Raw genomic sequence first — 22530 nt, 5'->3', positions numbered from 1 at the left:
ATGGGTGGAATGCTGCATGTAGATCCTAAGAGAAGGGTGGAATTATGGTCTGGAATTCAGGTGCATGTTGGGCATTCCTGCATCTGCAAGAACGTATCTTTCTACTTCTATTGGTCAATTGTTAAGCCAGGACAGGCGGGAGGTAGCTCCAGTATAGTAGGTACCATAACGTTGGATGCCAACCGGCGATAAACCCCACAGAAGAAGAAGCGAGGGCCGACAATGGTAGACAGTGTCCTTCTGTTTTCCTGCAGTTCTGTTAACGACGGCGAAGGCAAGTGTTCGGCGGGCGGGATCGAAGGACACCGTCTACCGGAATCGCCCCGCCTCAAGCTAGCTAGTAGGGAGGGTTCCGGCAGGAGGGAGCGAAGGACACCGTCTACCGACGTCGCCAATGTGTACCCTGATAGAGCTCAAACAGGCAGTAGGCCAGGTCGCTACTTCATCAGTGGATTGGATAGAGCTCAAACAGGCAGTAGGCCAGGTCACTACTTCATCAGTGGATTGGATAGAGCCCAAACAGGCAGTAGGCCAGGTCACTACTTCATCAGTGGATTGGATAGAGCCCAAACAGGCAGTAGGCCAGGTCACTACTTCATCAGTGGATTGGATAGAGCCCAAACAGGCAGTAGGCCAGGTCGACACTTCAGTGTATTGGAGAGAGGTTATCCAAGGATTCATGGGGATAGAGGAGGAGGTTGGGAAGAATTTAGGTGTGTGTCATCAGACACATTACACATTATTGATTTTAAAATTAAATCCTGATCAATACTCGTGCTGTACTATTGACGGATCGTGCTCAGAGTACCAGGAGCGGGCAGCGCTGTGTTTCTGGGTTACAGATGTCACGGAGCAGATGGATGCATCCTCCATCACTGTCTGGTCCTAACCAGCTCCCTGCTGCCTGTCGTTAACTTACCGCCCTCACGTCGGTCGGTCGGTCGGTCGGTCGGTCGGTCGGTCGGTCGGTCGGTCGGTCTGTCTGTCTGTCTGTCTGTCTGTCTGTCTGTCTGTCTGTCTGTCTGTCTGTCTCACACACACACACACACACACACACACACACACACACACACACACACACACACAGGCAGACACACACACACAGACAGACAGACAGACAGACAGACAGACAGACAGACAGACACACACAGACAGACACACACACAGACAGACAGACAGATTCCCAAGCCATGAGAAACCACTGAAATAATCATCAGTCATCAGTCATTCAGTCGGTTTTAAGTGTTCCCACGAACTAACAAAAATATAAACGCAACATGCAACAATTTCAAATATTTTACTGAGTTTCAGTTCATATAAGGAAATCAGTAAATTAAAATGCATTAATTAGGCCCTCATCTATTTCACATGACTGGGCAGGGGCACAGCCATGGGTGGGTCTGGGAGGGCATAGGCCCACCCACTGAGGAGCCAGGCCCAGCCGATCAGAATGAGTTTTTCAACACACAAGGGCTTTATTACAGACAGAAATACTCCTCAGCACCCCCTCCGACGATACCGCAGGTGAAGAAGCAGGATGTGGAGGTCCTGAGCTGGCATGGTTAGACGTGGTCTGTGGTTGTGAGGCGATTTGTACGTACAGCCAAATTCTCTAAAACAATGTTGTATGGTAAAGAAATTAACATTAAATTCTCTGGCAACAGCTCTGGTGGACATTCCTGCAGTCAGCTTTCCTATTGCACGCTCCCTCAAAACTTGAGACATCTGTGGCATTGTGTGGTGTGACAACACTGCACATTTTAGAGGTATTTTATTGTCCCCAGCACAAGGTGCACTTGTGTAATGATCATGCTGTTTATTCAGCTTCTTGATATGCTGTCAGGTGGATGAATTATCTTGACAAAGTAGAAATGCTCACTAACAGGGATGTAGGTACCGTGTGGCTCAGTTGGCAGAGCACGGAGCGTGTAGTGCCAAGGTTGTGGGGTCGATTCCCATGGGGGACCAATACAAAGAAAATGTATGCAATCTACTGTAAATTGAGCGTTGACAAAAATGAAAAAGTTGAAATGTAAACAAATTTGGGCACAACATTTTCAGGGATCTTTTATCTCAGCTCATGGGACCAACACACAACATGGTGAGTTCATATTTGAAATCAGTATAGATGACTTAACTAAGTAAATGAAGCAGGGCTAGTTTTAGCAGGGCTAGGTTTAGCAGGGCTAGGTTCAGCAGGGCTAGGATTAGCAGGGCTAGGTTTAGCAGGGCTAGGTTTAGCAGGGTTAGGATTTGCAGGGCTAGGTTTTGCAGGGCTAGGTTTAGCAGGGTGAGGATTTGCAGGGCTAGGTTTAGCAGGGCTAGGATTTGCAGGGCTAGGTTTAGCAGGGCTAGGTTTAGCAGGGCTAGGTTTAGCAGGGCTGGGATTTGCAGGGCTAGGTTTAGCAGAGCTATGATTTGCAGGGCTAGGTTTAGCAGGGCTAGGATTTGCAGGGCTAGGTTAGCAGGGCTAGAGACATCAGCTAGAGCTAGCTGCCCACTCTCTTGGTGCTTACACAGCCATGACTATATAAAACGGCAACAGCAGTGGTACTGTTATAAGCAGCAGCCATGGTGGTACTGAGGTGCAGGTTCTGGTTCCAGTTCTACATCCATCTAAATGGACAAGATAACAGAAGAGAAGTCATAGGAAGTAATCCTTGTAAAACCATAATTGAAAACATCCTGTGGAGGAAACCAAGGCTGTGTATCCCAAATGGCCCTATGGGCACTGGTCAAAAGTAGTGTACTATAAATGGGATAGAGTGTGATTTGGGATGCACACAAGCAAACCAGTAGTAAGCCTGTGACATTCAAGTCAGCAGTAGTGGAACAATTCAACTGCAGCCTAAGGAAGAGCAGAGCAGCAGAGTTGAATTGACAAAAAGTTGCCTGCTGGGCCTGTGGAACAATAGCTCTTTTCTTTTGATTCGGCCAGGCAAAAATATATATATAATGCTTCCTGGCACGAGCAACCTCCCACCCCATCACACTACCCTACACCATCACACTACCCTACACCATCACCACTACCCTACACCATCACACTACCTTACTCCATCACACTAACCCCCCCACTCCATCACCACTACCCTACTCCATCACACTACCCTACACCATCACACTACCCTACACCATCACACTACCCCACCCCATCACACTACCCTACACCATCACACTACCCTACACCATCACACTACCCTACACCATCACACTACCCCACCCCATCACACTACCCTACACCATCACACTACCCTACACCATCACACTACCCTACACCATCACACTACCCCACCCCATCACACTACCCTACACCATCACACTACCCTACACCATCACACTACCCTACACCATCACACTACCCTACACCATCACACTACCCCACCCCATCACACTACCCTACACCATCACACTACCCTACTCCATCACACTACCCTACACCATCACACTACCCTACTCCATCACACTACCCTACTCCATCACACTACCCTACACCATCACACTACCCTACACCATCACACTACCCTACACCATCACACAACCCTACACCATCATACTACCCTACTCCATCACACTACCCTACTCCATCACACTACCCTACACCATCACACTACCCTACTCCATCACACTACCCTACTCCATCACACTACCCTACACCATCACACTACCCGACTCCATCACACTACCCTACTCCATCACACTACCCTACACCATCACACTACCCTACACCATCACACTACCCTACTCCATCACACTACCCTACACCATCACACTACCCTACTCCATCACACTACCCTACTCCATCACACTAACCCCCCCACCCCATCACACTACCCTACTCCATCACACTACCTTACTCCATCACACGAACCCCCCCACCCCATCACACTACCCTACTCCATCACACTAACCCCCCCATCACACTACCCTACTCCATCACACTAACCCCCCACCCCATCACCACTACCCTACTCCATCACACTACCTTACTCCATCACACTAACCCCCCCACTCCATCAACACTACCCTACCCCATCACACTACCCTACACCATCACACTACCCTACACCATCACACTACCCTACTCCATCACACTACCCTACACCATCACACTACCCTACACCATCACACTACCCTACTCCATCACACTACCCTACTCCATCACACTAACCCCCCCACCCCATCACACTATCCTACTCCATCACACTACCCTACTCCATCACACTAACCCCCCCACCCCATCACACTACCCTACTCCATCACACTAACCCCCCCACCCCATCACACTACACTACTCAATCACACTGCCTTACTCCATCACACTAACCCCCCCATCCCATCACACTATCCACCCACCCCATCACACTACCCTACTCCTTCACACTACCGTACTCCATCACACTAACCCCCCATCCCATCACACTATCCCCCCACCCCATCACACAACCCTACTGCATCACACTACCCTACTCCATCACACTAACCCCCCCACCCCATCACACTACCCTACTCCATCACACTACCCTACTCCATCACACTACCCCCCCACCCCATCACACTACCCTACTCTATCACACTACCTTACTCCATCACACTACCCCCCCATCCCATCACACCCAGCCCATCACACTATCCCCCACCCCATCACACTACTCCATCACACTACCCTACTCCATCACACCCAGCCCATCACACTAACCCCCCCATCCCATCACACCCAGCCCATCACACAAACCCCCCCACCCCATCACACTACCCTACTCCATCACACTACCCTACTCCATCACACAACCTTACTCCATCACACTACCCTACTATATCACACTACCCCACCTACTCCACCACACTACCCTACTCCATCACACTACCCCACCCACCCCATCACACTAAACCACCCTACCCACCCCATCACACTAACCCCCCACGCCCTGAAAGCTCTAACACTAGTCTGGCTCTAACAGGCTAATCCAAGGTAAATATAACCAACTAGGCTAATTAGCTTGGCTAATCCAAGGTAAATATAACCAACTAGGCTAATTAGCTAGGCTAATCCAAGGTAAATATAACCAACTAGGCTAATTAGCTTGGCTAATCCAAGGTAAATATAACCAACTAGGCTAATTAGCTAGGCTAATCCAAGGTAAATATATGTTGAACATTTTCTTAACATGATTTTCCTGTGTATAATATATATTTCCACACTATGAGGTTGGAATAATACTGTGGAATTGTGAAAATGATGATAATGCCAACGCGCTAAATTAGTTAATAGACCAATAAGAATTCCAAACCTCTTTGCCAATAACAGCTAGTTTTCCGTTTTCACCTCCCCACTCAGACCACTCACAGACAGTCCTAGTAACACTCTTGCTTGAGAAATTGCAGTTTGGTAAGAAGCCATTCTTGTTTCTTTTTGAGCATTTTCATTGAAAACCTTCACAGTAAGATACTTATCTTTTCCCCCTGACCAGGTTGGCGGCGTTGGAGGACTGACTAACTTGTCTTTGTTAGATGTGCACTTTATTCCCTGTGTCTAATGTTCTCCTGGCCTCACAGTGAATTTCCATTCGGGGGACAATACCGTTTTAAAAAAATAACCTGGCTGTACCTCATCTCCTGAGGCCATGCGTTGGGTTAACTCCTTCAGGCTCCTCATCATCCTCTCGTCTCTGTAGTCGTAAGGGAACGTCTCTGTCCACTCCTGGAGCAGCTGGAGGATCCTGGGAGCCAACTTCCTGATCCTCATCTGAAAGATACACATACAAAATATACTCATGGTCATTTAAGTAACACCCGAGCCTGTAAATTAATATATACATTAATCTGAGAGCAGAAACACTCAACATATATCTGCTAAATCAACTGATGTACGGTTGCAAAAGGTTATAACAGGTTATAAAGTATATTAAGGTTAAGAAGTATATTAAGGTTAAGAAGTATATTAAGGTTAAGAAGTATATTAAGGTTAAGAAGTATATTAAGGTTAAGAAGTATATTAAGGTTAAGAAGTATATTAAGGTTAAGAAGTATATTAAGGTTAAGAAGTATATTCATTAAGAAGTATAATAGCATGAAGGAGTATAGCTAACTTAGTACTATATAGGTAATAAAAAATAGCTAGTATGGTATAATTGAATCTAGCTAATAGAGCATAGCTGATAGAGTATAGTATAATACAATATAGCTAATATTGTATAATACAATATAGCTAATATAAAATAGCTACTATAGTATAATAGAATCTAGCTAAAAGAGTATAGTAAAAAAATCATCTAGCTAATACAGCATAATATAATCAAGCTAATTGAGTATATTATAATCGGATTAAGCTAATATAGCATAATATAATCAAGTTAATAGAGTATAGTGTAATAGAATATAGCTAATAGAGTATAGCATAATATAGATAATAGAGTATAGCACGATATAACTAATATAGTATAGTATAGTATAACATAGCTAATATAGCATAGTATAATATAGCTAATAGAGCATAGTATAATATAGCTAATATAGCATAGTATAATATAGCAAATAAAATATAGTTTAATATAGCTAATAGAGTATAGTATAATATAGCTAATAGAGTATAGTATAATATAGCTAATATAGCATAGTATAATATAGCTAATAGAGCATAGTATAATATAGCTAATAGAGTATAGTATAGTATAATATAGCTAATAGAGTATAGTATAGTATAACATAGCTAATATAGCATAGTATAATATAGCTAATAGAGCATAGTATAATATAGCTAATATAGCATAGTATAATATAGCAAATAAAATATAGTTTAATATAGCTAATAGAGTATAGTATAATATAGCTAATATAGCATAGTATAATATAGCTAATAGAGCATAGTATAATATAGCTAATAGAGTATAGTATAGTATAATATAGCTAATAGAGTATAGTATAGTATAACATAGCTAATAGAGCATAGTATAATATAACTAATATAGTATAGTATAGTATAACATAGCTAATATAGCATAGTATAATATAGCTAATATAGCATAGTATAATATAGCTAATAGAGTATAGTATAATATAGCTAATAGAGTATAGTATAATATAGCTAATAGAGCATAGTATAATATAGCTAATAGAGTATAGTATAGTATAATATAGCTAATAGAGTATAGTATAGTATAATATAGCTAATAGAGTATAGTATAGTATAATATAGCTAATAAAATATAGTATAATATAGCTAATAGAGTATAGTATAATATAGCTAATAGAGTATAGTATAATATAGCTAATAGAGCATAGTATAATATAGCTAATAAAGTATAGTATAGTATAATATAGCTAATAGAGTATAGTATAGTATAATATAGCTAATAGAGTATAGTATAGTATAATATAGCTATAATAGAGTATAGTATAGTATAATATAGCTATAATAGAGTATAGTATAATGGAGGTATAGTGTTACCTTGTCTGCCTGAGGGTCACTCAGTCTCTGCTGCTCCACACACAGGTGACACACCTTGGACATGAGCTCGTAGGGGTGGATAAATAGACGAGAGGAGAGCAGGAAGGTGAAAGAGTACGTCATCTGTGGAGAGAAGAGAAAGAGGGAGGGAGGTAGAGAGCAGCGGAGCAAAGGAATTAAGAGAGGTGTCAATAACTTTAAGGGAATACAGAGGGGGTTTTCTCCTTTTGTGGACACTGGTTAAAGACAAGAGAAAGAGAGACGGTGAGACAGACAGACAGACAGACAGACAGACAGACAGACAGACAGACAGTGAGAGAGACACAGACAGACAGACAGACAGACAGACAGAGAGAGACACAGACAGACAGACAGACAGACAGACAGACAGACAGTGAGAGACAGACAGTGAGAGAGACACGACAGACAGACAGACAGACAGACAGACAGTGAGAGAGACACAGACAGACAGACAGACAGTGAGAGAGACACAGACAGACAGACAGACAGAGAGACACGACAGACAGAGACAGTGTTACTCACGTCAGGGTAGTAGTCCATGCTAGGGACCAGGTGGTGTATGAGGGCCTCCAGTGAGCCCGACACAAGGGCGTTGTCACGGTAACACAGTCCTGCGTTACCGTATCCCTCCTCCTTGGTCTGGTTCGGACTCTGGTACAGGTTCTTATTGTTGTAACCCCTGGAGACCAGCATGCCGGTCAGCAGTGGTGTCTGAGGCATATTGTCCTGGGAGGAGGAAGAAGAAGAGGAAGGAAGGTTGGAAACACATACACACCAATGGAGAGGTTGGAGGACAGGGTCACCCATTGGTGTGACAGGGTCAGGTGACCCATTGTCAGTGATGTAATGCTGAAAGTGAAAACAGAAGAGAGAGACTCTTCAGAACAATAGTCTTGTGATTAATTCTGATCTGTTATTCTGATATGACCCATAAAAAAGGGGTGGGGGGCTGAAAAAAATCTCAATTAGACAGAACTGTGAGGTTTGTTTACTTAAAATAAACAGTGGAATGGGTGCATCACATGGACTACGCACTGTGATTACAATATGGGAAATTCCACGTGACGGAATTGCGCTGAGACTCAGTTTTTTTTCTCCAATTAGACCTATGTACAAGGACTACTTTTAACAATTTACACCGTAAAATGTTATAAAAACATTTACTGAACTGTGCAGATCAAATGTTTGTTAACATTTGGTTATTAAGCTACAGTAAGTGAGGATGGTTACAGTACATGGAAAGAGGGGGCTCATGGGTAGGTGCAGGGAGAAGTGACATTAATTAGAGAGAGAAATTCAATTTCAGCATGAGTGAAGGAGGCTTTGTTGCGAAATAAGAAGCCAATTCCAGATTTAATTTTGGATTGGAGATGCTTAATTTGAGTCTGGAAGGAGAGTTTACAGTCTAGCCAGACACCTAGGTATTTATAGTTGTCCACATATTCTAAGTCAGAACCGTCCAGAGTATTGATGCTGGACGGGCGGGCAGGTGTGGGCAGCGATCGGTTGAAGAGCATGCATTTAGTTTTACTAGCATTTAAGAGCAGTTGGAGGCCACGGAAGGAGAGTTGTATGGCATTGAAGCTTGCCTGGAGGGTTGTTAACACAGTGTCCAAAGAAGGACCAGAAGTATACAGAATGGTGTCGTCTGCGTAGAGGTGGATCAGAGACTCACCAGCAGCAAGAGTGACATCATTGAGAAAAGAGAAAAGGAGTTTGCCCGAGAATTGAACCCTGTGGTACCCCCATAGAGACTGCCAGAGGCCTGGACAACACTGAACTCTATCTGAGAAGTAGTTATTGAACCAGTTCACATTGCCAAAGTACGTGAAATAGATAATAAACTAAAGTGAAATAAACAAAATAAAATTAACAGTAAACATTACACTCACTCAAATGTCCAAATGTCATATTATGTCTATAAGCAGTGTTGTAACGACGTGCAAATGGTTAAAGTACAAAACATAAACATAAATAAACATAAATATAGTTTGTATTTACAGAGTTGTTTGTTCTTCACTGGTTGACCTTTTCTCGTGGCAACAGGTCACACATCTTGGTGCTGTGACGGCACACTGTGGTATTTCACCCAGTAGATATGGGAGTTTATCAAAATTGGAATTGTTTTAAAATTCTTCGTGGATCTGTGTGATCTGAGGGAAATATGTCTCTCTAATATGGTCCTACATTGGGCAGGAGGTTAAAAAGTGCAGCTCAGTTTCCACCTCATTTTGTGGGCAGTGTGCACATAGCCTGTCTTCTCTTGAGAGCCATGTCTGCCTACGGCGGCCTTTCTCAATAGCAAGGCTATGCTCACTGAGTCTGTACATAGTCACTTAATTTTGCGTCAGTCACAGTGGTCAGGTATTCCGCTTCTGTGTACTCCCTGTTTAGGGCCAAATAGCATTCTAGTTTGTTCTGTTTTTTTTTCTCAATTCCAATGTGTAAAGTAATTATCTTTTTGGGTTGGGTCTAATTGTGTTGCTGTCCTGGGGCTCTGTTTGTGTTTGTGAACAGAGCCCCAGGACCAGCTTGCTTAGGGGACTCTTCTCCAGGTTCATCTCTCTGTAGGTGATGGCTTTGTTATGGAAGGTTTGGGAATCACTTCCTTTTATCTCTCTCTCCGTGCTTCTACACCTGCATTGCTTGCTGTTTGGGGTTTTATGTTAGCTTGTTATGGAAGGTTTGGGAAACACTTCCTCTTAGGTGGTTGTGGAATTTAACGTCTCTTTTCTGGATTTTGATAATTAGCGGGTATTAATTCTGGCCTAATTCTGCATGCTTTATATTGTACACTGAGGATCTCTCCCCCACTCCCTCCCTCCAGAGCATTCATTATCAATGTACTGATAGAGTCAGGGGATATGATGAAAAAAACAACCAAACCTACACCAAGGCACATGTTATTGACCTAAAATAATGAACCAACCCAGTTTCTGGTTCCCCACCCGCCCCCTCAACAACACAGTGTATCCATTCACAGTAAACTTTATGACAAACAATAATGAGGCTAGTTCTGAAAACAGGAACTTCTAATTTCACACCAATTTCTCCACACACACACACACACACACACACACACACACGAAATGTGTGAGACTCTCAGGAGACTGTACACTGTGAGAGTGTATTGTTCTGATTGGCCACAGGGCAACACTGCCCTATGACCCTACTTATCTGTTCCCACTGCACGCACACACACACACACACACACACCCTGGTGATGACTGCATTGACTAATTCCCACTGAGAGGCCATGTGAGTATACAGTGCATTCAGAAAGTGTTCAGACCCCTTGACCTTTTTCCACATGTTTCATTACAGCATCATTCTAAAATGGATTAGAATCACCACTCATCAATCTACACACAATACCCCATAATGACATCACAATACCCCATAATGACATCACAATACCCCATAATGACATCACAATACCCCATAATGACATCACAATACCCGATAATGACATCACATTACCCCATAATGACATCACAATACCCCATGATGACATCACAATACCCCATAATGACATCACAATACCCCATAATGACATCACAATACCCCATAATGACAAAGCAAGTACAGGTTTTTTAGAAATTTGTGAAAAATCTATTAAAATGTACATAAGTATTCGGACTCTTTACTCAGTACTTTGTTAAAGCACCTTTGGCAGTGATTACAGACTTGAGTCTTCTTGGGTATGACGCTACTGTCTGGGTACACCTGTATTTGGGGAGTTTCTCCCATTCTTCTCTGCAGATCCTCTCAAGCTCTGTCAGGTTGGATGGGGAGTGTCGCTGCACAGCTATTTTCAGGTCTCTCCAGAGATGTTTGATCGGGTTCAAGTCCGGGCTCTGGCTGGGCCACTCAAGGACATTTAGAGACTTGTCCCGAAGCCACTCCTGCGTTGTCTTGGCTGTGTGCTTTGGGTCGCTGTCATGTTGGAAGGTGAAGCTTCACCCCAGTCTGAGGTCCTAAGCGCTGTGGAGCAGGTTTTCATCAAGGATCTCTCTGTACTTCACTCTGTTCATATTTTCCTTAATCCTGACGAGTCTCCCAGTCCCTGTCGCTGAAAAACATCCCCACAGCATGATGCTGCCACCACCATGCTTCACCGTAGGGATGATGCCACCACCATGCTTCACCGTAGGGATGGTGCCACCACCATGCTTCACCGTAGGGATGGTGCCACCACCATGCTTCACCGTAGGGATGGTGCCACCACCATGCTTCACCGTAGGGATGGTGCCACCACCATGCTTCACCGTAGGGATGATGCCACCACCATGCTTCACCGTAGGGATGGTGCCACCACCATGCTTCACCGTAGGGATGATGCCACCACCATGCTTCACCGTAGGGATGCTGCCACCACCATGCTTCACCGTAGGGATGATGCCAGGTTTCCTCCATACGTGACTGTTACGTTCCCCAGTTCCTGTGTTGTGGTTTTGTTTGTGTGCGTCTTTCAGGAAATGGTTTCATGAAATTCCCCCAAGCAACTGATTGGTCGGCCCCATTGCTAATTGGAGCTGACCCCGCCCCCTCGTCAGGATACAGCTGTATCCCATTACAGACTCCTGCTCCAGCTATATAAGCCAGTGTTCTGTTGCTCAGGAGAGAGAGCTGAGGGTTATATCATATGCTAGTTTGTTGCTGAGAGAGCCGATTGTTATGTTCTGTGTTAGACGTGTTGCTGAGAGAGAGAGAGAGAGAGAGAGAGAGAGAGAGAGAGAGAGAGAGAGAGAGAGAGAGAGAGAGAGAGAGAGAGAGAGAGAGAGAGAGAGAGAGAGAGAGAGAGAGAGAGAGAGAGAGAGAGAGAGAGAGAGAGAGAGAGAGAGAGAGAGAGAGAGAGAGAGAGAGAGAGAGAGAGAGAGAGAGAGAGAGCTTCTTTAATGTCCTGAGTTAGTTTGTTGCTCGGAGAGCTTCTTTAATGTCCTGAGTTAGTTTGTTGCTCGGAGAGCTTCTTTAATGTCCTGAGTTAGTTTGTTGCTCGGAGAGCTTCTTTAATGTCCTGAGTTAGTTTGTTGCTCGGAGAGCTTCTTTAATGTCCTGAGTTAGTTTGTTGCTCGGAGAGCTTCTTTAATGTCCTGAGTTAGTTTGTTGCTCGGAGAGCTTCTTTAATGTCCTGAGTTAGTTTGTTGCTCGGAGAGCTTCTTTAATGTCCTGAGTTAGTTTGTTGCTCGGAGAGCTTCTTTAATGTCCTGAGTTAGTTTGTTGCTCGGAGAGCTTCTTTAATGTCCTGAGTTAGTTTGTTGCTCGGAGAGCTTCTTTAATATCCTGAGTTAGTTTGTTGCTCAGAGAGCTTCTTTAATGTCCTGAGTTAGTTTGTTGCTCAGAGAGCTTCTTTAATGACCTGAGTTAGTTTGTTGCTCAGAGAGCTTCTTTAATGTCCTGAGTTAGTTTGTTGCTCAGAGAGCTTCTTTAATGTCCTGAGTTAGTTTGGACCACCCCCTGTATTTTGGTTAGGGCACCAGGTGGTGCTAAGTTAGATAAGTAGTGGGTAGGCAGGTAAGGTAGGAGAGGGTAGGTTAGATAAGTAGTGGGTAGGTAGGAGAGGGTAGGTTAGGTAAGTAGTGGGTAGGCAGGTAAGATAGGAGAGGGTAGGTTAGGTAAGGAGTGGGTAGGCAGGTAAGGTAGGAGAGGGTGGGTTAGGTAAGTAGTGGGTAGGCAGGTAAGGTAGGAGAGGGTAGGTTAGGTAAGTAGTGGGTAGGTAGGAGAGGGTAGGTTAGGTAAGTAGTGGGTAGGCAGGTAAGGTAGGAGAGGGTAGGTTAGGTAAGTAGTGGGTAGGCAGGTAAGGTAGGAGAGGGTAGGTTAGGTAAGTAGTGGGTAGGCAGGTAAGGTAGGAGAGGGTAGGTTAGGTAAGTAGTGGGTAGGTAGGAGAGGGGGCTTTGAGATTTACTTTCTTTGGTTCTGTCCAGCCCCTTTTCACCATATTACCGTGTGAAGGAATAAATTCCCTGTAAATGGTACATTTTCTGCCTTTGTCATCCTTACTCGCACCTACAGTCACATACCTCTATACCTCCACCTACAGTCACATACCTCTATACCTCCACCTACAGTCACATTCCTCTTTACCTCCACCTACAGTCATATACCTCCACCTACAGTCCCATACCTCTATACCTCCACCTACAGTCCTATACCTCCACCTACAGTCCCATACCTCTATACCTCCACCTACAGTCACATACCTCTATACCTCCACCTACAGTCACATACCTCTATACCTCCACCTACAGTCACATTCCTCTTTACCTCCACCTACAGTCATATACCTCCACCTACAGTCCCATACCTCTATACCTCCACCTACAGTCCCATACCTCTTTACCTCCACCTACAGTCACATTCCTCTTTACCTCCACCTACAGTCCCATACCTCCACCTACAGTCCCATACCTCTATACCTCCACCTATAGTCCCATACCTCCACCTACAGTCCCAAACCTCTATACCTCCACCTACAGTCCCATACCTCTTTACCTCCACCTACAGTCCCATACCTCTATACCTCCACCTACAGTCCCATACCTCTTTACCTCCACCTACAGTCCCATACCTCTTTACCTCCACCTACAGTCCCATACCTCTTTACCTCCACCTACAGTCACATACCTCTATACCTCCACCTACAGTCACATACCTCTTTACCTCCACCTACAGTCACATACCTCTATACCTCCACCTACAGTCACATACCTCTTTACCTCCACCTACAGTCCCATTCCTCTATACCTCCACCTACAGTCCCATACCTCTTTACCTCCACCTACAGTCACATACCTCTATACCTCCACCTACAGTCACATACCTCTTTACCTCCACCTACAGTCCCATACCTCTTTACCTCCACCTACAGTCCCATACCTCCACCTACAGTCACATACCTCTATACCTCCACCTACAGTCACATACCTCTATACCTCCACCTACAGTCACATAGCTCTTTACCTCCACCTACAGTCCCATACCTCCACCTACAGTCACATACCTCTTTACCTCCACCTACAGTCCCATACCTCTTTACCTCCACCTACAGTCACATACCTCTTTACCTCCACCTACAGTCACATACCTCTTTACCTCCACCTACAGTCACATACCTCTATACCTCCACCTACAGTCACATAGCTCTTTACCTCCACCTACAGTCCCATACCTCCACCTACAGTCACATACCTCTTTACCTCCACCTACAGTCCCATACCTCTATACCTCCACCTACAGTCACATACCTCTTTACCTCCACCTACAGTCACATACCTCTATACCTCCACCTATAGTCACATACCTCTATACCTCCACCTACAGTCTCATACCTCTTTACCTCCACCTACAGTCACATACCTCTTTACCTCCACCTACAGTCCCATACCTCCACCTACAGTCCCATACCTCTTTACCTCCACCTACAGTCACATACCTCTTTACCTCCACCTACAGTCACATACCTCTATACCTCCACCAACAGTCACATACCTCCACCTACAGTCCCATACCTCCACCTACAGTCCCATACCTCTTTACCTCCACCTACAGTCACATACCTCTTTACCTCCACCTACAGTCACATACCTCTATACCTCCACCTACAGTCACATACCTCCACCTACAGTCCCATACCTCTTTACCTCCACCTACAGTCACATACCTCTTTACCTCCACCTACAGTCATATACCTCCACCTACGGTCACATACCTCCACCTACAGTCCCATACCTCTTTACCTCCACCTACAGTCCCATACCTCTTTACCTCCACCTACAGTCCCATACCTCTTTACCTCCACCTACAGTCACATACCTCTTTACCTCCACCTACAGTCCCATACCTCCACCTACAGTCACATACCTCTTTACCTCCACCTACAGTCACATACCTCCACCTACAGTCACATACCTCTTTACCTCCACCTACAGTCCCATACCTCCACCTACAGTCACATACCTCTTTACCTCCACCTACAGTCCCATACCTCTTTACCTCCACCTACAGTCACATACCTCTTTACCTCCACCTACAGTCCCATACCTCTTTACCTCCACCTACAGTCACATACCTCTTTACCTCCACCTACAGTCCCATACCTCCACCTACAGTCCCATACCTCTTTACCTCCACCTACAGTCCCATACCTCCACCTACAGTCACATACCTCTTTACCTCCACCTACAGTCCCATACCTCTTTACCTCCACCTACAGTCACATACCTCCACCTACAGTCCCATACCTCTTTACCTCCACCTACAGTCCCATACCTCTTTACCTCCACCTACAGTCCCATACCTCCACCTACAGTCACATACCTCTTTACCTCCACCTACAGTCCCATACCTCTTTACCTCCACCTACAGTCCCATACCTCTTTACCTCCACCTACAGTCCCATACCTCTTTACCTCCACCTACAGTCCCATACCTCTATACCTCCACCTACAGTCCCATACCTCTATACCTCCACCTACAGTCCCATACCTCTATACCTCCACCTACAGTCCCATACCTCTTTACCTCCACCTACAGTCCCATACCTCTTTACCTCCACCTACAGTCACATACCTCTATACCTCCACCTACAGTCACATACCTCTATACCTCCACCTACAGTCACATACCTCTATACCTCCACCTACAGTCACATACCTCTATACCTCCACCTACAGTCACATACCTCTTCACCTCAACCTACAGTCACATAGCTCGTTACCTCCACCTACAGTCCCATACCTCTTTACCTCCACCTACAGTCACATACCTCTATACCTCCACCTACAGTCCCATACCTCCACCTACAGTCACATACCTCCACCTACAGTCACATACCTCTCTACCTCCACCTACAGTCCCATACCTCTTTACCTCCACCTACAGTCCCATACCTCTTTACCTCCACCTACAGTCCCATACCTCCACCTACAGTCACATAGCTCTTTACCTCCACCTACAGTCCCATACCTCTTTACCTCCACCTACAGTCCCATACCTCTTTACCGCCACCTACAGTCCCATACCTCCACCTACAGTCACATACCTCTTTACCTCCACCTACAGTCCCATACCTCTATACCTCCACCTACAGTCACATACCTCTATACCTCCACCTACAGTCCCATACCTCTATACCTCCACCTACAGTCACATACCTCTCTACCTCCACCTACAGTCACATACCTCCACCTACAGTCCCATACCTCCACCTACAGTCCCATACCTCTATACCTCCACCTACAGTCCCATACCTCTATACCTCCACCTACAGTCCCATACCTCTTTACCTCCACCTACAGTCCCATACCTCCACCTACAGTCACATACCTCTATACCTCCACCTACAGTCCCATACCTCCACCTACAGTCCCATACCTCTTTACCTCCACCTACAGTCCCATACCTCTATACCTCCACCTACAGTCCCATACCTCTTTACCTCCACCTACAGTCACATACCTCTATACCTCCACCTACAGTCCCATACCTCCACCTACAGTCACATACCTCTATACCTCCACCTACAGTCCCATACCTCCACCTACAGTCCCATACCTCTATACCTCCACCTACAGTCCCATACCTCTTTACCTCCACCTACAGTCCCATACCTCTTTACCTCCACCTACAGTCCCATACCTCCACCTACAGTCCCATACCTCTTTACCTCCACCTACAGTCCCATACCTCTTTACCTCCACCTACAGTCACATTCCTCTTTACCTCCACCTACAGTCCCATACCTCCACCTACAGTCCCATACCTCCACCTACAGTCCCATACCTCTTTACCTCCATGGGGAGTTGAGTTGTAGCAGGGTGTTAAGTAGCAGGCGTATGTAACTGTGACGCTTGGCATTCAGGTCAAAGAGTTCAATCGTGGTTTTATCAGACCAGAGAATCTTGTTTCTCATGGTCTGAGAGTCCAGCCCAAGCGGGCAGTCATGTGCCTTTTACTGAGGATTGGCTTCCGTCTGGCCACTCTACCATAAAGGCTTGATTGGTGGAGGGCTGCGGGACACGGTTGTCCTTCTGGAAGGTTCTCCCATCTCCACAGAGGAACTCTGGAGCTCTGTCAGAGTGATCATCGGGTTCTTGGCCAAGGTCCTTCACATCGATTTCTCAGTTTGGCCGGGAGGCCAGCTCTTGGAAGAGTCTTGGTGGTTCCAAACTTTTCCATTGAAAAATGATGGAGGCCACTGTGTTCTTGGAGACCTTCAATGCTGCAGAAATGTTTTGGTACCCTTCCCCAGATCTGTGCCTCGACACAATCCTGTCTCAGAGCTCTACGGACAATTCATTCAACCTCATGGCTTGGTTTTTGCTCTGCAATGCACTGTCAACTGTGGGACCTTATATAGAGAGGTGTGTGCCTTTCCAAATAAATTACCAATATATTGATTTTACCACAGGTGGACTCAGGGATGATCAAGGGATCTCAGGGATGATCAATGGAAACAGGATGCACCTGAGCTGAATTTTGAGTCTCATAGGAAAGGGACTGAATACTAAAGTTAATAAGGTATTTCTGTTAATACTTTTAATACGTAAAAAAAATACTGTGTGTGATGTTATTGAGTGTATGTGTGTGTGTGTGTGATGTTATTGTGTGAGAGACTGTGTGTGATGTTATTGAGTGTATGTGTGTGTGTGTGATGTTATTGAGTGAGAGACTGTGTGTGATGTTATTGAGTGTATGTGTGTGTGTGTGATGTTATTGAGTGAGAGACTGTGTGTGATGTTATTGAGTGTATGTGTGTGTGTGTGTGATGTTATTGAGTGAGAGACTGTGTGTGATGTTATTGAGTGTATGTGTGTGTGTGTGATGTTATTGTGTGAGAGACTGTGTGTGATGTTATTGAGTGTATGTGTGTGTGTGTGTGATGTTATTGAGTGAGAGACTGTGTGTGATGTTATTGAGTGTATGTGTGTGTGTGTGATGTTATTGTGTGAGAGACTGTGTGTGATGTTATTGAGTGTATGTGTGTGTGTGTGATGTTATTGTGTGAGAGACTGTGTGTGATGTTATTGAGTGTATGTGTGTGTGTGTGATGTTATTGTGTGAGAGACTGTGTGTGATGTTATTGAGTGTATGTGTGTGTGTGTGATGTTATTGTGTGAGAGACTGTGTGTGATGTTATTGAGTGTATGTGTGTGTGTGTGTGATGTTATTGTGTGAGAGACTGTGTGTGATGTTATTGAGTGTATGTGTGTGTGTGTGATGTTATTGTGTGAGAGACTGTGTGTGATGTTATTGAGTGTATGTGTGTGTGTGTGATGTTATTGTGTGAGAGACTGTGTGTGATGTTATTGAGTGTATGTGTGTGTGTGTGATGTTATTGTGTGAGAGACTGTGTGTGATGTTATTGAGTGTGTGTGTGTGTGTGATGTTATTGAGTGAGAGACTGTGTGTGATGTTATTGAGTGTGTGTGTGTGTGTGTGATGTTATTGAGTGAGAGACTGTGTGTGTGTGTGTGTGTGTGTGTGTGTGTGTGTGTGTGTGTGTGTGTGTGTGTGTGTGTGTGTGTGTGTGTGTGTGTGTGTGTGTGTGTGTGTGTGTGTGTGTGTGTGTGTGTGATTGCCCCTTTGACTGTTTATCTGCCCTTCCTCTCTGGGATTCTAAGCTGAGTCCCAATCACCTGGCTGCAGTGATATGCCAACACACACCTTCTCTGTACCAGGGACTCCATCACAAATGCCAGTCAAGCAGTCTGGGGTGGCAGGGTAGCCTAGAGGTTAGAGCGTTGGACTAGCAGCGGGAAGGTTGCGAGTTCAAATCCCCGAGCTGACAAGGTACAAATCTGTCGTTCTGCCCCCTGAACAGGCAGTTAACCCACTGTTCCTAGGCCGTCATTGAAAATAAGAATTTGTTCTTAACTGACTTGCCTGCTTAAATAAAGACTGCTGGAGTCTCCTATCCCAGGAAAGAGCATTCTCCCTTGGGCACTACACAATGGGGTCTTTGACTGGACAGGCACACACTCACACCATATCCTTTATTCAGAGTAGCATAATGATTTACACACAGAGAGAGAGGGAGAAGTCAGGGCCTGTGTATTTGTTGTACCAGGTGTCTCACGGTGAGAGGGAGATCATGAGACAACTCACAGAGAGAGAGAGAGAAGTCAGAGCCTGTGTATTTGTTGTACCAGGTGTTTCACGGTGAGAGGGAGATCATGAGACAACTCACAAAGAGAGAGAAGTCAGAGCCTGTGTATTTGTTGTACCAGGTGTCTCACGGTGAGAGGGAGATCATGAGACAACTCACAGAGAGAGAGAAGTCAGAGCCTGTGTATTTGTTGTACCAGGTGTCTCACGGTGAGAGGGAGATCATGAGACAACTCACAGAGAGAGAGAGAAGTCAGAGCCTGTGTATTTGTTGTACCAGGTGTCTCACGGTGAGAGGGAGATCATGAGACAACTCACACAGAGAGAGAGAGAGAAGTCAGAGCCTGTGTATTTGTTGTACCAGGTGTCTCACGGTGAGAGGGAGATCATGAGACAACTCACACAGAGAGAGAGAGAGAAGTCAGAGCCTGTGTATTTGTTGTACCAGGTGTCTCACGGTGAGAGGGAGATCATGAGACAACTCACAGAGAGAGAGAGAAGTCAGAGCCTGTGTATTTGTTGTACCAGGTGTCTCACGGTGAGAGGGAGATCATGAGACAACTCACAGAGAGAGAGAGAGAGAAGTCAGAGCCTGTGTATTTGTTGTACCAGGTGTCTCACGGTGAGAGGGAGATCATGAGACAACTCACAGAGAGACTTGAGATTCACCATAAAGCAATGAATACATGTTTTATTTTAACCAACATTCATAACACAAAATCTACATTTTCATGGTATTAAATGATACAGAGATCGGTGGATTTTTTTTAACGTGACACTGTCTGTAGATTCATTCCATACAATTAAAATGACTAAGCAACATCATGACATGCCACACTCTGAGGTCCTGTCTAATGGACCAGAGGTTTCTCTCTCAGTCCCTTGTGTCCATAACAGCCTCTGCCAAAACAAATGCATGTGTGTATGAATGTGTGCGAAGTGCACGACTGCACACGCTCTCTCACACACACACACACACACACTCACACAGGACACACACTCACACAGGACACACACTCACACAGGACACAAGCCTCCATGGATGGAAAGATTAGGGATGCTTAAATAGTCTGCTCTGCCCCCCCATCCTGAAACATTTTCTCCTCTCCTTCCTTATCTTCTCTCCTCCTCCTCCATCCCCTCCCCTCCTCTCCTCTCCTCTCCTCTGCCCTCCTCTCCTCTCCCCTCCTCCCCTCCTCTCCTCTCCCCTCCTCCCCTCCTCTCCCCTCCTCTCCTCTCCTCCTCTCCCCTCCTCTCCTCTCCCCTCCTCTCCTCTCCTCTGCCCTCCTCTCCTCTCCCCTCCTCTCCTCTCCTCCTCTCCTCTCCCCCCCCCCTCCTCTCCTCCCCCCTCCTCTCCTCCCCTCCTCTCTTCTCCCTGGCTGAAGTGGATGCCAGCTGCAGCCTGAACAGCTGTTTTAATCCTAGAAAAGTGTCAAACAAATCGAGAGACGATCGATTATACGAAGCGAGAAACTCCAGATGTCAAGAGCTACGTTCCAAGTGGCACTTTATTCCCTATACAGTGCATTACTTACCCTATGGGTCCTGGTCAACAGTAGTGCACTATGTAGGGAATAGGGTGTCACTTGGGACACATTCAAAGTGTACACGAGCCACGTGTCAACTCCTCAGCTGAAGGAGATAGCACGCTGCTGGTGGTTTGGTTCAGCTCCTGGCTGGGTGATAGAGGAACCAAAAACTAAAGACCAGATTGGTTATTGTGGTGGTTGTGATTGTGACCTCACTGGCTGTGTGGTTGTGACTGTGATCTCACTGGCTGTGTGATTGTGATTGTGACCTCACTGGCTGTGTGGTTGTGATTGTGACCTCACTGTCTGTGTGGTTGTGATTGTGACATCACTGGCTGTGTGGTTGTGATTGTGACCTCACTGTCTGTGTGGTTGTGATTGTGACATCACTGGCTGTGTGGTTGTGATTGTAATTTCACTGGCTGTGTGGTTGTGATTGTGACCTCACTGGCTGTGTGGTTGTGATTGTGACATCACTGGCTGTGTGGTTGTGATTGTGACCTCACTGGCTGTGTGGCCATCTGTTTTTAAGCACTACGATGAGGAAAACCATATCAACGGAGGTATTCTTCAGTAATTAAACCCCCAGAATCTTTATTTAACAAGGTAAATCAGGAACACATTCCCGTGCACAATGACTTCCTGAATGAGAACGACAGTAATCATCTCTTTAAATACCACATGTATCATTACCCTACATTCACACCAACACCAATCTGTCCCCAGTCATTCATTGGCTCTCTTATTAATAACACTACACTGACAACTCATCATCACATGCCAAGTTCCTCCTCTGGGTGACTAGTGCAAAACACACACACACACACACTTGGTCGATAACCTAAAGTCAGGATATCTGCAGTGCAGTTTAGAGCACGAGGGGGACTTTCTCCCTACGCTGAAACTAGTGGACACTTCTGCAAATAAGAAGAAGGGAAAAAAATATGTTTTACCAACATGTGACAGAGAGCCAGACACAGATGGGATATGGAAAGCTATGATCACACACATTAATTCCATGTATTCCTTGTCATGAATGTTTCAGGCCTGATATAGAAGCCATGGCATGCCAATAATAGCCCCCCCCCCCCCTCCAAAGTAATAATAGCCTACCCCCCAAGTATTGCAGGATGAAATCTCTTGACGCACCATCGTTTTTGAAACGTCCAAATGTTTTTTAAACAAGCAATACTTAGCAACAAGAATAATATGGCAACTATTGTATAAAAAATAACAACATAATATTAATAATTTATCATTATATAATGTATAATTAATAACTACTAATAGGCCTACAACTTAAAGCTCAGATACACTGGTAGGATAGTCAAAATGTTTGCCTGCCGACAGTATTTAGCACCTCGCGACACCGGCGGCAGTCAATCTCTTTTATGTTCACACAGCAAAGACCTTGGAGTCGTCAGTCAC

At 45.2% G+C, this 22530-nt stretch overlaps 1 protein-coding gene across 1 annotated transcript in view; it reads right to left on the bottom strand.

Annotated features, from left to right (window-relative positions):
* Positions 1-22530, bottom strand: part of LOC110535135 (ras-GEF domain-containing family member 1B-A) — a 60657-nt gene that overhangs the window by 32242 nt on the left and 5885 nt on the right. Inside the window, exons 2-4 of the mRNA XM_036936503.1 lie at positions 7991-8194; positions 7448-7570; positions 5609-5746 (exon numbers count right to left, since the gene is read on the bottom strand). Coding sequence (XP_036792398.1) covers positions 5609-5746; positions 7448-7570; positions 7991-8188 — 459 coding nt within the window. The 5' untranslated portion in view covers positions 8189-8194. The remainder of the gene's footprint in view (positions 1-5608; positions 5747-7447; positions 7571-7990; positions 8195-22530) is intronic.

Source organism: Oncorhynchus mykiss, chromosome 11, assembly GCF_013265735.2.
Source record: "Oncorhynchus mykiss isolate Arlee chromosome 11, USDA_OmykA_1.1, whole genome shotgun sequence".
NCBI lineage: Eukaryota > Metazoa > Chordata > Actinopteri > Salmoniformes > Salmonidae > Oncorhynchus > Oncorhynchus mykiss.
The sequence above is the reverse complement of the archived record's forward strand: the minus strand, read 5'-3'. Positions and strand labels throughout refer to the sequence as shown.